General features: G+C 47.6%; 1 protein-coding gene across 1 annotated transcript; it reads left to right on the forward strand.

Annotated features, from left to right (window-relative positions):
- The first annotated feature begins 433 nt into the window (after positions 1-433).
- Positions 434-16,508, forward strand: LOC140454664 (beta-1,3-galactosyl-O-glycosyl-glycoprotein beta-1,6-N-acetylglucosaminyltransferase 3-like). Its single transcript, XM_072549599.1, has 2 exons — positions 434-1,201; positions 15,972-16,508. The coding sequence occupies exons 1-2, from the start codon at positions 434-436 to the stop codon at positions 16,506-16,508; spliced, it is 1,305 nt and encodes a 434-aa protein (XP_072405700.1).
- The last annotated feature ends 939 nt before the right edge of the window (positions 16,509-17,447 follow it).

Raw genomic sequence — 17,447 nt, forward strand, 5'->3', positions numbered from 1 at the left:
ACAGAGAGAGAGGAAAGAGATAGAGGAGTTACAGAGGGAGAGAGGAGATACAGAGGGAGCGAGAGGAGTTACTGAGGGAGAGGGATGAGTTAGTGGAGGAGAGGGATTACAAAGGGAGAGGAGTTATAGAGGGAAAGGGATTACAAAGGGCTAACGGAGAGAGGGAGAGGTGTTAAAGTGGGAGAGGAATTCCAGAGGGAGAGCAGTTCCAGGGAGAGAGGGAGTGAAAGTCGGAGTCATTCGTTGAATCTTGGGGAAAAGGAAAGACAAGAGTCTAACAAGGAGAGGGGACTGGCTGGTGCGACCTCTCCAGCAAATTGCAGTCACTCCTTCCCCACAGCCTTGTGGAGGCAGTGCTGCCCAGCACAGAGAGCATCCATTCTGCATTTGCCTATCGCCTGAAGGCTAGGGACACTGCCCTCTGGAAAGTGCCATGCCCAAGCTGAGCCAGCGTTATGCCCACTGGTCGTGCCTCAGATCAGCGCTGTGTGTGCTCAGTGTGGTCTTGTTGTGCCAATGGCTGCTGCTCCAGAGAGGAGGGGGCCGGCTGACCCTCAGGCTGGTGAAACAAGGCGCCAGTCCAATGCAAGAACCCCTCCTCCTGGTCGAGGAGAACTCCACCTGCTGGCAGATCATCCAGGGGGACAGGCAGGAGGTGGAAAGAGCCCTCCTCAACTCCATTACTATCTCCCTCAAGCACCAGGCCGTCACTGAGGGAGATTATCTGAACATGACCCAAAATTGCAGATCGTTTGTGAGGGCCCGCAAGTATATCACTGTCCCCCTGAGCCCTGAGGAGGAAGACTTCCCCTTGGCTTACTCCATGGTCATCCACCAGAGCATTGAGATGTTCGAGAGGCTTCTACGGAGCATTTACACCCCACAGAATGTCTACTGTATCCACGTGGACCGCAAATCCCCGAGTCAATTTCATGCGGCCGTTCGGGCCATCGCGTCGTGTATCCACAATGTCTTTGTCGCAGCCAAGCTGGAGTGGGTCACCTATGCTGGCTGGAGCAGAGTTCAGGCAGATCTCAACTGCATGAAGGAGCTGCTGGAGAGCCCTGTCCCCTGGAGGTACTTCATCGACGTGTGTGGCCAAGACTTCCCCCTGAAGACCAACCGGGAGATAGTCCGCAGCCTCAGAGCTCTGAACGGCTTCAACGTGATTGAGTCAGATCCTGCACCAGGGTTCAAAAAGGTAACCGCCTTCCTGTCTGCTGGGCCTCTCTCCATCCAAGTGTTTTCCATCCTCCCTCCCTCTCTCTCCCCCCTCCAGTTCTTCACTCCTGCCTGTTACAAAGGGGTTACGGAAGGGTAACCCCTTTGTAACCCCTCTCCCTCTATAACCCCTCTCCCTTTTGAAATCCCTCTCCTCCACTAACTTATCCCTCTCCGTCAGTAACTCCTCTCTCTCCCTCTGTAACAAAGAGAGACAGGGTTGTTAGAACAGTTCAATTGCATGGACGGAGGTTCAGAATGTACAAAGGAATATAGGAGGAGTTGGAGAGTTGAGCTGCAAACAGAATAGAAGGGCAATTGACGTTTCAGGTCGGAAACTTGCATCAGAACCCAGGGCGAGGAAGGGGCTGCAGAATGGGGGTGTGGGGCTGGGGAAAGGTAGGTGGGATGGCGATTGGTGGATGCAGGGAGAAGGTGGCTGTGATTGGACAGTGGGTAGGGTGGAGCAGATGGGTGGAAGCGAACATGGTCAGGTGAAAGGGATGGGGTAGAAAGAGGAGGCTGAGCCTGGGATAAGGAGGGATATAGACTGATTACAAGAGTATACAGGAATGTAGGTAGGTTAAGAGTGTAGGAGAAAGTGAGGACTACAGATACTGGAGATCAGAGTCAAGAGTGTGGCACTGGAAAAGCACAGCGGGTCAGGCAGCATCTGAAGAATCAATGTTTCGGACATAAGCCCTTCATCAGGAATGAGGTTTGTGGACCAGGAGGCCGAGAGATAAGTGGGATGGGTGTGGGGCTGGGGGTGGTAGGTAGCTGGGAATGTGATAGATGAAGGTATCGGTTGGGTGGGGGGTGGGGTGGTGGGGGGGGGGGTTGTGGAAGGTCAAGTGGACAGGTGGGAAGGAAGATGGCCCAGTCAGGAGGGTGGTGCTAAGTTGGAGGCTTGGGACTGTGATAAGGTGGGGTGGGGAATATGATGAAACTTGTGAAATCAACATTGCAACCAGACGGATCAGGGTTCCAAGGTGGAATATCCAGGCATCAGGACCTGCATTCCCTTGGTGGGAGGGGGAGTTAGTGTTCCGCCACGGGGTGGTGGGGTTGGTTGGTGTGGGTGTCCCAGAGATGTTCTCTGAAACAATCCGCATGTAAGAGTTCTGTCTCCCCGATGTAGAGGACACCACATTGGGTGCAATGATGCAGTAGATGACATTGGTGGAGGTACAAGTATATTTGTCAGATGTGGAAGGATCCTTTGGAGCCTTGGACGGAGGTGAGGGGGGGAGGTGTGGGTGCAGGTTTTGCACTTTTCAGAGGCCAGGGAAGGTGGGTTGTTGAGGGGTGTGGATCTGACAAGGCAGTTGCAGAGGGAATAGTCTCTGAAATGCAGATGGACTGCAGAGGGAAATATGTCCCTAATGGTGCAGTCTGTTTGTAAGTGGCAGAAGTGGTGGAGGATAATGCAATGTATCCGGATGTTGGTGGGGTAGAAGGTGAGGACCAAGGGGTTCTGTCCCTGTTGCGTTGGGAGGGGTGTGGTTCAAGGGTGAAGGTACAGAAAATGGAGCAGATGCACTGGAGGGCATTGTCAACCATGTGGGAGAGGAAATTGTAGTTTTTGGAGGTAGGACACCATCTGGGATGTTCTGTGGTGGAATTGGTCCTCCTGGGAACAGATGCAGCAGAGGCAGAGAAATTGGGAATAAGGGATAGTGTTTTTACAGGGGTAGGGTGGGAGGAGGTGTATTCCAGGTAGCTGTGGGAGTTGGTGGGTTCGTCGTAGATGTCCGCGGTTAGTCGGTTGCCAGAGATGGAGATGGAGAGGTCCAGGAAGGGGAAGGAGGTGGCTCAGTGGTAAGCACTGCTGCCTCACAGCACCAGGGTCCCAGGTTCGATTCCAGCCTTGGATGACTGTCTGTGTGGAGTTTGCACATTCTCCCCGTGTCTGCGTGGGTTTCCTCCGAGTGCTCCGGTTTCCTCCCACAGTCCAAAGATGTGCAGGTCAGGTGAATTGGCCATGCTAAATTGCCCATAGTGTTAGGTACAATAGTCAGAGGGAAATAGGTCTGGGTGGGTTACTCTTCGGAGGGTCAGTGTAGACTTGTTGGGCCGAAGGGCCTGTTTCTACACTGTAGGTAATCTAATCTAAAGGTGTCCGAGATTGTCCGGGTGAATTTGAGGTCAGGTTGGAAGGTGATGGTAGAATTAGAATTAATGAACTTTTCAACCACCTCATGCAAATACGAGGTAGTGCCAATCCAGTCATCAATGTAGTGGAGGAAAAGGTGGGGAATGGTGCTGATGGATGAAGAGGCAGGCATAGTTGGGGCCTATGTGGGTGCTTATGGCAACCCCTGAAGAGTTAAGAGTGAACAAAAAAGAATGTAAGTTTGGTTCAGAGCATGTAAAGGATTATTCTTAGGTTGATAGTGAAATAGTCTCACAAACTTGATTGAGTTTTTTGAAGTAATAAAGAGGATTGATGAGGGCAGAGCGGTAAATGTGATCTACATGGATTTCAGTGAGGTATTCGACAAGGTTCCCCATGGGAGACTGATTAGCAAGGTTGGATCTCATGGAATATAGGGAGAAATAGCCTTTTGGATACAGCACTGGCTCAAAAGGTAGAAGACAGAGGGTGTTGATGGAGGATTGTTTTTCAGACTGGAGACCTGTGACCAGTGGAGTGCCATAAGAATCGGTGCTGGGCCCTCTACTTTTTGTCATTTACATAAATGATTTGGATGCGAGCGTAAGAGGTACAGTTAGTAAGTTTGCAGTTGACACCAAAATTGAAGGTGTAGTGGACAGCAAAGAGGGTTACCTCAGATTACAACAGGATCTGGACCAGATGGGCCAATGGGCTGAGAAGTGGCAGATGGAGTTTAATTCAGATAAATGCGAGGTGCTGCATTTTGGGAAAGCAAATCTTAGCAGGACGTATACACTTAATGGTAAGGTCCTTGGGAGTGTTGCTGAACAGAGACCTTGGAGTGCAGGTTCATAGCTCCTTGAAAGCAGAGTCACAGGTAGATAGGTTAGTGAAGGCAATGTTTGGTATACGCTCCTTTATTGATCAGAATATGGAGTACAGGAGTTGGGAGGTCATGTTGCGGCTGTACAGGACATTGGTAAGGCCACTGTTGTAATAATGCGTGCAATTCTGGTCTCTTTCCTATTGGAAAGATGTTGTGAAACTTGAAAGGATTCCAAAATGATTTACAAGGATATTGCCAGGGTTGGAGGATTTGAGCTATCGGGAGAGGTGGAACAGGCTGAGGTGGTTTTCCCTGGAATGTTGGAGGCTGAGGGGTAACCTTATAGACGTTTACAAAATTATGAGGGGCATGGATAGGATAAATAGACAAAGTCTTTTCCCTGGGGTCGGGGAGTACAGAACTAGAGGACATAGGTTTCGGGTGAGAGGGAAATGATATAAAAGAGACCTGAGGGGCAACATTTTCATGGAGAGTGTGGTACGCGTTTGGAATGAGCTGCCAGAGGATGTGGTGGAGGCTGGTACAATTGCAACATTTAAGAGGCATTTGGATGGGTATATGAAGAGGAAGGGTTTGGAGGGATATGGGCCGGGTGCTGGCAGGTGGAACTGGATTGGGTCAGGATATCTGGTCAGACCGAAGGATCTGTTTCCATGCTGTACATCTCTATGACTGTTAGTGGGTACTGCAGATGCTGGAGATTACAGTCAAGGTTAGAACAGTGTTGGAAGAGCATAGCAGGTCAGGCAGCATCCGAGGAGCAGGAAACCCCGACATCAAGAATAACTTCCCAGAGACCATTGTCCAGTCACCAACTCACCATTTTGTTTACACATGGAGTCCTTGACACGGATGCAGCTTCCTCAGAGCCAGCTCAGAGTGAACAGAACATCTGATCGTCTTGTTTATTTTTTTTCAGAAGCAGCCTCAGGAGTAGCAGTCGAAGTCGTCCCCAGGTGTAGGTAGGCCCAGGCAGCAGCAGCAGGGGTGCAGGCGAGGTCCAGGCTTCAGTCGGAGGAGCAGGCCCAGACTGTAGCAGCAGTGGTGGTAGTAGCTGCCTGTACAGCTGAGCACAGCTTCAAATTAACAGAAATAAGCAGAAAGAAACCCCAGAAAACAATCACAACAAACCATGAAAAAAAATTAAAAATAAACTCCTCCTCAGTAGGAAGACACCAACAGCAGCACATAAGACACACTGAGGCTGTTTTGAAGTCAGTCTCCTCAAGAGGATTGAAGAGTCCTTCATATGCTGATCCAGCTCCCCTCGAGCCAGCTCTCAGTGAGCAGATCCCTTGACATGCCTGTTTATTTTTCTTCCACTACCACCCGACAGCAGTCATGCTTATTTTTCCCTTGTACCCATGTCATGTGTGTAGGTGTCAGATGCAGTGAAAAACAACAAGTGTGTAAATCTTAATTTATGTGGGAAATAGAACCCACTCACTTCAATAATTTCAGTCCAAGACAAGATCTGCAGCAGCAGTATCATCTGATATACTCTTGCAAGAGTGGTGTCTATAAGGTAGGCACACAGTACAAAACCTTGATACAATTCATTTCCCTTTCCCTCCTCCCACTACTCTAAACCCAGTGCCCATTCCTCTTGTTTATCTCTTGCCTTATCTGGCCTTGTGCGTAACAGTACAGGTTTTGCTTGGCCATTTCACCACATCCCTCTGTGATCTATTGTTAGCGTATATCTTCCTTCAGTGCCATCTGCTTCCTTGCTTGCTAAAGCAACATTTCCTCTCATTCTTCATCCACACTGAGCCTTATGACCTCTTGATTGTGGTTTTTGTTTTTGCAGAAGCGGGAAACAGATGTTTATAACTATTTGTACAAGTATATCCAGCTTAACCTACACTCCCCTTCCTCTTTCATGATTCAGCTTTGTGATTTTCGCAGAAAACATTAATAATTGCTCCTCACAATTTATATTCCATCACCAGGAAGAAAGGAAACAGACAGTCCTGTTTATTTCTATTTTATTAAACAATTCACAGTTTATACAAACAATTACATTTATAGCTGTATACAGAGAAACAGCAATTTTACAAGGGAGGGGAATGACAAAGCCAAGCCCCAAACCCTGACATTCAACCGGTTTTCAGGGAAATGAAGACAAACCTCAAACCCCAGTTTCAATCATTACAAACAGTAACAATGACATTCATACATATAAGACAGTCCACTTGTGTAAGAAACAGTGCATACAATACAGACCCCCAAAAAACCAGCAAGTCTTCCCACCCCACCCACCCCAATCCCTCCCACCTTCCGGCCGCTCCAAGGCAGCCCGCCCCTATATACCTTCCGGCTCTCGATCTGCCATGACACACCTTTCGACCACCTCTAGGACAGCCTGCCCCGTTACCCGCCCGGGGCGGCAGCGCTGAGGACTGCTTTTGGCTCTCTGTCTGCCCCTACTTACCATTGGGCTCTCATCACCCCAATGCACCGTCCGGCCAGTGGACTACCCCGACACACCTTCCATCACCTCTAGGACAGCCCGGCCCCTTCCCTGGGACGACAGCGTGCAGGGTAGCCCACAAGCCTTCCGGATCTCAGCCTGTCCCTATGCGCCTTCTGGCTCTTGGCTGCTCTGAGACATCTTCCGACCACCTGTAGGACAGCCCATCCAGATTACCCCTTCTCAGGACGACTGCGCTCAGAATGGCCTCCCCATCTACTGGCTCTCGGGGCAACTGGCATCAGGGTGGCCTACCCACCCTCTGGTTCTCGGGGTGACAGCTTTCAGGACGACCCATGAACGTCCCAGCTCACAGTAAGGCCTGCCAGACCCAGGGACACACAAGACAGTGCAGGTGATAAGCCCAACAAGAAACACAATAGAGTTAATTGTGAAAAAATGGAGTCCTTTCTGGTACACAGAGACTAAATATAGAGTCTTCAAAAAAATAGAGTTCTCAGGAACAGAGTCCACTCCAGTTTACAACATGTGTTGTCAGAAATAGAGTCCACTGCTAAAAACAGAGTCTACAACCAAGGGCAGAGTCCACTCCCAAAGGCAGCAAATGCACACCCCACAGCACACAGGTGTTCAGTCTCCATGGAGTCCTGGCACATCCTTGGAGAGCCAGGCCCACTCACAGGAACACAGTACATTGTAAAGGTGGTTAACTCACAGGGGTTTTGGTCCACTCCTGAAGGGAAGGTCTTCTCCCAAACTCCAGGATACAGCAAGTGCTCACCTTCCAGCACGCACACATGTGTTCAATCTTCAGAAGCCCAGGCTCAGGGCTGGGCCTCCCCATAGGAACAGGTCCTCTGGTAAAATGTATGTCTTCCACAAGGGTTCAGTCCAAACAATGAGGACACATACAAAAAACAAAGAAAACTGGAGTACAAGGACTAAGCCCTACCACAAAATTAACATTAACCTTTTCTCAAAAGTGAAGAAAAGAGTAACACACGGACTATAACCAGTCAGTGAAACAACAGTCCCCTAATGAGAACTGAGTTACACCTGAAACACAGTCTGTGCATCAGGAGTTTAACAATCAGTCCTCCCTAAAGGAATGCCAGTTAACAAACTGGCTAAATAATTCAGCCAGTTCAGTAATCTGGTTTCCCCCATACAAAAACCAAGCAGAAACCAACAGTAACACACTGACTGTGACCCAGCCAGCACAGTCAGTCCCCGAAATCAAGAAGACCTCTGAATCTCCTGTTTATAAATTTTATTAAACAGTTACAAAACAATTTACAAAAACAGTTAACATTTACAACTGTATACAAGAGATAGAAATTTTACAAGGGAGAGGAGCATTCCCCTATTTATTTTATTAAACAAGTACAAAAAAGACGTTACTGCACAACAGTTAACATTTACAGCTGCATACATCAGCAAATTTACAAGGGAGAGGAGCAGCAAAGCTAGGCCCCAAACCTTACCGTTCAACCAGTTTACATGGAATTGAGGACAAACCACAAATCCCAGTTTCAAATATGAAAAGACAGCAACAATGACATTTATGCATAAGACAATCCTGTTACGTTAAAAAGTGCAGATAATACAGACCCAGCAAGCCCCCATCCCTCCCAACTTCCGACCACTCTCAGGCAGCCTGCCCCTACACACCTTCCGGCTCTCGGTCCACCCTGACACACCTTTCGACCACCTCTAGGACTGCCCGCTCCAGTACCCACCTGGGGTGACAGCGCTGAGGACGGCTACCCACCTTCTAGCTCTTGGTCTGCCCCTACGTACCATTGGGCTCTCACCCACCCCGATGGGCCATCTGGCCAGTGGGCTATCCTGGCACACCTTTCGGCCACCTCTAGGACAGGCCCCCCTTCCCTTGGACGACAGCGTGCAGGGCAGCCCACAAGCCTTCTGGATCTCAGCCCGCCCCTACGCGCTTTCTGGCTCTCGGCTGCTCTGACACAGCTTTCGACCACCTCTAGGACAGCCCGTCCCGATTACCCCTTTTCGGGACAATAGTGCTCAGAACGGTCTACCCACCATCTAGCTCTCGGGGAGACTGTCATCAGGGTGGCCTACCCACCCTCCGGCTTTCGGGACAGCCTACCAACCTTCAGGTTTGCAGGATGGCCTACCCACCCTCCGGCTCTCAGGGTGACAGCTTTCAGGACGGCCCACGAGCCTCCCAGCTCACAGTAAGACCTGCCAGACCCAGGGACATGCAAGACAGTGCAGGTGATAAGCCCAACAAACCATATGATATTTAATTACCAACAAACAGAGTCCTTTCTCGTCCAGGTCCATTAGCACAGACATTTTTCTTCAAAATGTAGAGTCCGTTTCCAGGCCAGAGGGGTGGAGAGAGTGCCATACAAGGCCTTGATGAGACCACATCAGAATTAGACTGTACATTTTTCTCTCATTTAAAACATAAAATAATTACATTGACAGCAAGTTTCACCTGCCTTTTTCCCGGGGATGAAGGGTTTATCTTATGAAGGAAGGTTGAACAAATTGGCTTTTACACATTTAAGTTTGGAAATCTGAGAGATCGTTTTGAAATGTATAAGTTTCTCTGAGGGGACATGGTAAGGTGGTTGCTGGGACATTGCTTTCTCTTGTAGGTTTGACAAGGTGTTCTGTAGAATAAGATATCGTCAGAGTCCTACAGCACCAAAACATACCCTTTCATCCAACTCATCCATGCCAACCAGGTATCCTAATTGGAACTAGTCCCCTTATCCTGTATTTGGTCCATATCCCTCTAAACCTGTCCTATTTATGTCGTCTGTTAAATCTTGTGGTTGTACCCACTACAACAATTCTTTTTGGCAACTTGCTCCGTATTTGCACCACCCTCAGGTCTCACCTTAAACCTATGCCCTCTGGGTTTGGACTCCCCCATCCTGGGGCTATTCACTTTTATTGATTTCCCCCACAATTTTATAAACTTCTATATGGTCACCCTTCACCCTCCAATACTCCAGTGAGAAAAGTCCTAGCCTATCTAGCCTCTCCTTATAACTGCAGTCCTGGCAACATCTTTGTAAATCTATTCTGCATCCTTTGCAGTTTAACAACACCCTTCTAACAGCAGGGCGATCACAAATTTATCCAATACTCCAAAAGTGGCCTCACCAATGCCTTGCAGAATTATTTTCCCCTGAGAGGGCTGTTGCACTGTGTAAATCTCTTCTGTACGAAGTTGTGAAGGCTGAGTTGATGAAGTTATGAAAGGGTGAGCAAGGTGACCTTTTTTTAAAAAAAAGATAAGGACCTGGGGCAAACGATAGAAATGTGGAATTGAAATTGCAACCAGAAGAGCAGTGATCTTCTTGAATGGTGGAGCAGACTTGAAGGGACGAATGGCTGACTTATGCTATGATATTGGTGGAGACAGGTTATGCCTTAGTTCAAATAAAGAGTAAGGAGTTTTCTGACCACTCAGCTAAGGGCTTTGGTGTCCCTCCTGATAACATGAACCTTGAAGTTAATCTTCCTCTGCGCCAGTCACAGAATTAAAGAATTCTTGCGGAAGGATGTCATTCAGTCCATCGTGTCTGTAATTATTCCACATCTAGTACCAATCTCCTGCATTTCCACATTCAGCTCTGGCAACATCTTGTAAATCTTTTCTGAACCTTTTCAAGTTTCACAACATCCTTCCTATAGCAGGGAGACCAGAATTGCATGCTGTATTCCAGAAATTGCCAAACCAATGTCCTGTTCAGCCACAGCATGACCTCCCAACTCCTACACACAACGCACTGACCAATAATGGCAAGTGTAGCAATCGACTTCTTCACTACCCTGTCTATCTGCGTCTCCTTTTTCAAGAAACTATGAATCTGCATTCCACGATCCCTTGTTTCATCATCACTCCCTAGACTTTACCATGAAGTGTATTATTCCTGCCCTGATTTGCCTTTCCAAAATGGAGCACCTCACATTTAATCGACATTAAACTCCATCTGGCACTCCTCGGCCTATTATCCCATCTGATCAAGATCCCGTTGTACTCTGAGGTTGACTTGAAATATTACTCTGGATGTAGGTTTGCTCGTTAAGCTGGAAGGTTCATTTTGAGATGTTTTGTCACCATACTAGGCAATATCTTCAGCGAACCTTCCAACTCAGCGAGCAAACCTACATCTAGAACCTCAACCTGAACTACAAACCTTCTCAAACCTTGCTGATATATTACTGTCATGTATAATCGAGTTACAGTAAAAAATGTTGTCTTATGTGCTTTACAGTCAGATATTGATCGGTTAAGTTGGCAAAAATGTTGGCAAATGGAGTGCAATGTGGGAAAATGTGAAGTTCATTTGGAAGGGAAATCAAAAGAATAGAATATTATTTAAATGGAGAAAGCTTCAGAAAGCTGCAACACAAAGGGACTCGGGGGAACTAGTGAATGAAACGTGGAAAGCTTGCACACGAGGGCAGCAGGTAATTGGGAAGACTAATGGAATGTTGGACAAAAACAGAAATTTCTGGAGAGACTCAGCAGGTCGGGTAGCATTCATGGAGAGAAAACAGAGTCAATGTTTCGAGTCTGGTGACCTTTCTTTAGAACTGAAGTGGAATGTTTGCCCTTATTTGAAGGGGGGTTGGAGTATAAAAGTCAGGAAGTCTTACTGCAACTGTGCAAGGTGCTTGTGAGAGCACATCCGGAGTACTGTGAGCACTTCTGGTCACCATATTTAAGAAAACATGTTGTTTCATTGGAGGAAGTTAAGAGAATGTTCAGTGGGATGGCCCCATTATGGAGGGATTGTCTTAAAAACAAAAGGCTAAACAGGATTCTACTCACTGGAGTTTAGAAGAATGAGAGGTGACCCCATTGAAATGGACAGGATTAAGGGGCTTGACTGGGTAAATGTTGAAAGGATGGTTCTCCTCATGGGAGAGTCCAGGTCCGGGGTGGGGGGCGGTTATTGTCTCAGAATAAAGGGGCACCAGTTTAAGATTGAGATGAGGTGGAATTTCCTCTCTGAGAAGGTTGTGAATCTTTGGAATTCCTAGCCACAGAGAGCTGTCCTTGTATATATTTAAGGCTCAGATTCTTGCTCAGTTGAGGAATTAAGCGTTACTGGGATACGGCAAGAACATGGACTTGAGGAATGTTGAATCAGCCATGATCCTAGTGAAGCTGGCTTGAGGGACCAAATGGCCGACTCCTATCCTGCCTTGTTAATGGTCTTACATTTACTGATGAAACTGTTCAAAGATGTTATCGCACAACTCTGGAGCAGAAGCGACTTGAACCTGGGTCTCCGAGGCTCACACTGCATGGATCCTAGTTTACTTTGTATCATGCATTTGACATTCATGCTGGTAGTTATGGCTGCAATTCGCACCAACCTGCCTTAGATCAAATTAATGAAGCGAAGTCAGTGCAGGTTTTCAAAAGGTAAGTCTCCAACCTCGCATCATGCATTGATGAAGTAGCTGAGAATTTGAATGCAGAGAATATTGTCTGAACTGGATTCAATGAAGTGTTTCACTAGGCACTAGATAAAAATGGCTGGATAACAAAATTGACAACACAAGCCCTGATTCATGGATCTTGTTTTGGACGAGAGGTTGGTAGGTTGGTAGGTGGGAATGATCCACACAGCTGGGACATATAAACATCAAGACCCGGAGCAGGAGAAGATGATTTGGCCCTTAATGAGGCCCACCATACTATATGATCATGGCTAATTCTCTATCTCAATGCCATACTACCGCTTTCTCCCCATGCCTTTGATGCTTTTGAAAACTAAATATTTGTTAATCGCATTCTTGGATATATTCAATGACTCAAACTCCACAGCTTCCTGTGGTACAGAATTCCATAACTTCACTATCCTGTAAGTTAAATGTTTCCGTATCTCAGCCTTAAATAGACGACTGCTTTTATTCAATATGTCAGTGATATCAATCTTGGAGTATGTGGCAGAATGCCCATATTCGGGGCAATGATAAACCTGGAGGATTGGCAAATGGTGAGGATGATGTGAATTGTCCAGAGTCACCACAATGAACAGACAGCATCCAGTCAGAGGTGAATACAGAAGAGTGTAAGGTGCTATGTTTTGGGAGAAGGATGTGGAGAGGTAATAGAAATGTAATGGCACAATCGTAAAGAGTGCGCAGGATTAGAGGGATCTGGCGATAAACATTCATCAACATTAGAAGATGGGGGAGGCCATAAGAGGGTAGAAAAGCAGAAGGCTTCATAAATAGAGGCATTGATACCAATAAATGGTTGGGTTATGCTGCATGTCGAATTGGTTTAGCCCCAGTTGGATTGTTGTGGTCATTTCCGGTGACTATAAAACGATGTGAGGGCCCTCAGGACAGGGAGGAGATTTCGCAGAATGGTGCCAGGGTTTAAGTTGGATGGCACAGTTGGAAAGGTCAACGATGCTCCCATTGGAACAAAGGAGATTGTGGTGAGATTTATTCAATGGGTACAGGATGAGCACTCGGTAATGAAGACAAGGAAATATACTTCACTGTTCACCGATTGTCCAAGTGCAATGGAATTCAGATGTAAGTTTTTGGGTTAGAGGCATGGTGGGGAGATCTGAGGAATTGAAACGTAAATGAAGCCTAAACTACATTTGTATGAGATGATGGCAAGTTCCGATGTAAGTTGGAAAAAAAAATCTGCTCCCATACATACAAGGAACAAGAGTAGGCCATTGGCCCTTTTGATCCTGTTCCACCATCCACATTCCTGCATACCATCTATCCTCCCCTTGGTAACCAAGGATCCATATCTCCCATGCATGATGCCACAAGGACCGAGGATAAAACATATCTTTTGACACAATGTAAATAAAGTGTCTTGTGTCTTGCGAAAGGGGTGGCACGGTGGCTCAGTGGTTAGCACTGTTGCCTCACAGCGCCAAAGACCTGGGTTCAATTCCAGCCTTGGGCGACTGTCTGTGTGGAGTTTGCACATTCTCCCCATGTCTGCTTGGGTTTCCTCCAGGTGCTCTGGTTTCCTGCCACAGTCCACAAAGATGTGCAGGCCAGGTAGATTTGTCGTGCTAAACTGCCCGTAGTGTTCGGGTACATTAGTAAGGGTAAATATTGGGTAGGATAATGGGTGTGGATGGGTTGCTCTTCAGAGGATTGGTGTGGACTTGTTGGGCCAAATGGCCTGTTTCCATACTGTAGAGAATCAAATGTGTGGTGTCCTTCACTCTGAGGGAGGAGCTTTGGATTCAAGTCCTACTCCAGGAGCTGATAGCCATAGGAAGGTGTCTTCATTGCTTTTGTGAGACACTCAAGGGTATGGGCCAAGTGCTGCAAAATGGGATGAGAATAGTTCAAAGCTGGTCTTTTTGACCAGTGCAGACACGATGGGCTGAAGGGCAACTTATTATTTTGGTGCTCTAAACCTCAATAACCAGAGAGTATGGAGTTACAGCATCATACAGTATGGAACAGACCCTTCAGTTCAACCTGTCTGCGATGACCAGTCATCCCAATCTGACCTAGTCCTATTTGCCAGCCTTCGGCACATATCTCTCTAACCTATTCCTATTCATGTCCACATCTAGATGCCTTTTAAATATTGTCATTGTACCAGCCGCATCCACCACCTCTTGGTAGCTCATTCCAAGTACACATCACCCACTGCATGAAAAAGTAACCCCTCAGGTCTTTCCCCTCTCAACTTAAACCTATGCTTCTAGTTTTGGAAACCCCCACCCTTGGGAAAAGACCTTTGGCTATACAGCCGACCTGGAAGGAATCAAAATGGGGCAAGAACAGAAAAGGAGGTCAGCTAAACAATTCTGATCAGCAACAGAAAAGTGCAGCCAAGCACGTATGTAAGCGAGCTAGCTTACTGAAACTGGCTCCCGTTAAGTGAGAAGGCAGGAAGACCGAAACAACACTCAACAGGTGTTGTAGAAGTTTAAGGTCAATGATCTAATGCTAAACATCACGTACCTAGATCAGGATCTGATTGATCAGTTGTGTTGCTAAGGCTTGGAATCAAAATGTAATTCGTGAAAAGGGAATGCTGATTTGTCTGTAAAAGTGTGTTTGCAGCTTCCTGTTTCAGACTCTCCAGACAAGGGTGGGCTTTAACCCGGCTGGTTGAGTCTTCTTGCATGTATGTGATAAAGGAAGCTGTGTGAAGTGCACTATCATCCGGCTGATCATTTCAACATCGATCCATGCTCCTCCTGATTTTATGAACATCTGTAAGGATACCCCTCAGCGTCTGACCCTCCAGGGAAAATAGCCCCAGCCTATTCAACCTCTTACTGTAGCTCAAGCCCTCCAATCTTGGCAACATCCTGGTAAATCTTTTCTGCACCCTCTCAAGTTTAACAACATCCTTTCTTTCGAAGGGCGACCAGAATTGTATGCAGTATTTTAAAAGTGGCCTCACCAATGTCCTCTACAGACAATAGATCACACTTGGTAATGGCAAAGGCATATCAGAGATAGTCAAAGATATTCCTACTTATGGACAATAGGTGCAGGAGTAGGCCATTCAGCCCATCGAGCCAGTATCACCATTCATTATGATCATGGCTCATCATCCACAATCAGTATCCTGTTCCTGCCTTATCCCCATAACCCTTGATTCCACTATCTTTCAGAGCTCTATCCATCTCTGTTACAGCTGCAACATTACATCCCAACTCCTATACTCAATGCCCTGACCAATGAAGGTAAAGGTATCAAACACCTACTTCACAACCCTGTCTATCTGCAATGCAACTTTCAAAGATCTATATCCCTGCACACCATGTCCTTCTCTCTAAGGCAAAAGCTCTGTGTTCAAGTCCCACTCCAGGAGTTGATGACCACAGGAAAGTGTCTCCATTGCACTGGTGAGGCATGAAAGGCAATGTTCCCAGTGCTGGAAAATGAGACTGGAGTAGCAAGGAGCCTGTTTTGCCAGCGCAGACACGATGGGCTGAAGGATCTATTTTTCGGGTGCTCTCAATCTTTATGACCAGAGGGCACAGTTTGAAGTGTATTTTTGGAGCCAGATCCACTGGGAGAGTTTGAGGATGAGTTTTATGTTTGCTCAGCGAATGAGCATTGGGAGATGGTTTGGGAGGCAGGGATATGGGGTAATTGGCAGGTGACTGGCACTAGGCAATAGGAGTGAGAAAGGCCTGAGGGGCTGAATGGCCTTGTTCTCCACTGTAAGGTGAGTAACTGAGAGAAGGAGTGTGCATGTATCTTGCTGGAGCTGGGGGCGAGGAGAGTGCAGAGGAGTTGGGGAGGGAAAAAGCCATAGGTGAAGTTGAAAAGCTATCATTTCTGCTTTCTCATCTCTCTCACTCCCTCTTGCGCTTGCCTTTTAGAAACGTTGGCAATACCACCACGATACCCTCGACCAAGTCGTCTTGACGGCGCAACTCAAAGACCAGCCGAACATCAGCCCCTCCATCTTCGTGGGCAGCGCCTACTTCATGGCCTCCAGAGAGTTTGTCGGCCATGTGTTTGACAGTGCCGAGATCCAGGCCTTCCTCAAGTGGTCGGAGGACACCTACAGCCCAGACGAGCATGTGTGGGCTACCCTGCACAGAATGCCCAATGTACCAGGCTCCATCCCCTACACCCAAGCAGCCACCAGGACACTTGGCCGGGCAGTAAAGTGGTCCTTTGAGGCTGGTGACATTGCGAGGGGTGCCCTATACCCCCCCTACACGGGAAGGTATCGCCACTTGGTTTGTGTATATGGGGTAGGAGATCTACATTGGGTGGTCCGTCAGAGATGTTTCTTTGCAAATAGGTTTGACCCCAACATGGACAACACGGCAGTACAGTGCATGGAGGGATATCTCCGAAACAGGACACTTGGTAAAACTGGGGCTGGGTTAGAGGTTGGGACAGAGTAAACCTCGGTGATGGTGGTAGGGGTGGTGGGTGAGACATCGGAAACACTGAGAGACTGGGCACTGTGAAACTGGGCACTGTGAGACTGTATACTATAACACTGGCTGCTGTGGAGGCCAGGCACAGTGAGACTGCATACTGTAACATGGCCACTGTAACACGAGACAGTGTGAGGCTGGGCACTATAGTGTTGGGCACTGTGGAGATTGGATACCTTAATACTATCCACTGTAACACTGGGCACTGTGAAACTTAGCACTGTAACATTAGTCACTGTAAGAGTCAAAATGTGTGGTGCTGGAAAAGCACGGCAGGTTAGGCAGCATCCGAGGAGCAGGAGAACCGATATTTCAGGTATAAGCCCTTCATCACTAATGTGGAGGAGTAAGGGGGTTGAGAGATAAATAGAGTGAGGGTGGGGCTTTTGGGGAAGGTAGCTGGGAAGGTGCTCAGTAAATCCAGCTGGGGGGGTAATTGTGATTGGTCGGTGGGGAAGGTCGAACATATAGTTAGGAAGGAAGATGGACAGGTCAAGAGGGGAGAGCCGACTTGGAGGGTTGGATCTGGGATGAGGTGGGGGGAGAGGAGAGATTTGGAAACTAATGATGTCAATGTTGATGCCATGTGGTTGAAGGTCCCAAGGCAGAAGATGAGGTGTTCTTCCTCCAGTCGTCAGATAACTTAGATTTGGTGGTGCAGGAAGTGTCATTGTGGCGTGGGAGGGGGAGTTGAAGTGGTTGGCCACAGGTCGATGTGGTTACTTGTGCCCAGTCTCACAGGGACATATCCACCAATAATCTCAACACTGCACGTGTGGACACTGCATTACTGGAACACTGCACGAGTGGGCATTGCATTACTGGAGCACTGCACAAGTGGGCATTGCATTACTGGAGCACTGCACAAGTGGGCACTGCATTACTGAAACACTGTATTACTGG

This window comes from Chiloscyllium punctatum, chromosome 29, assembly GCF_047496795.1.
Source record: "Chiloscyllium punctatum isolate Juve2018m chromosome 29, sChiPun1.3, whole genome shotgun sequence".
NCBI classification, from domain to species: domain Eukaryota; kingdom Metazoa; phylum Chordata; class Chondrichthyes; order Orectolobiformes; family Hemiscylliidae; genus Chiloscyllium; species Chiloscyllium punctatum.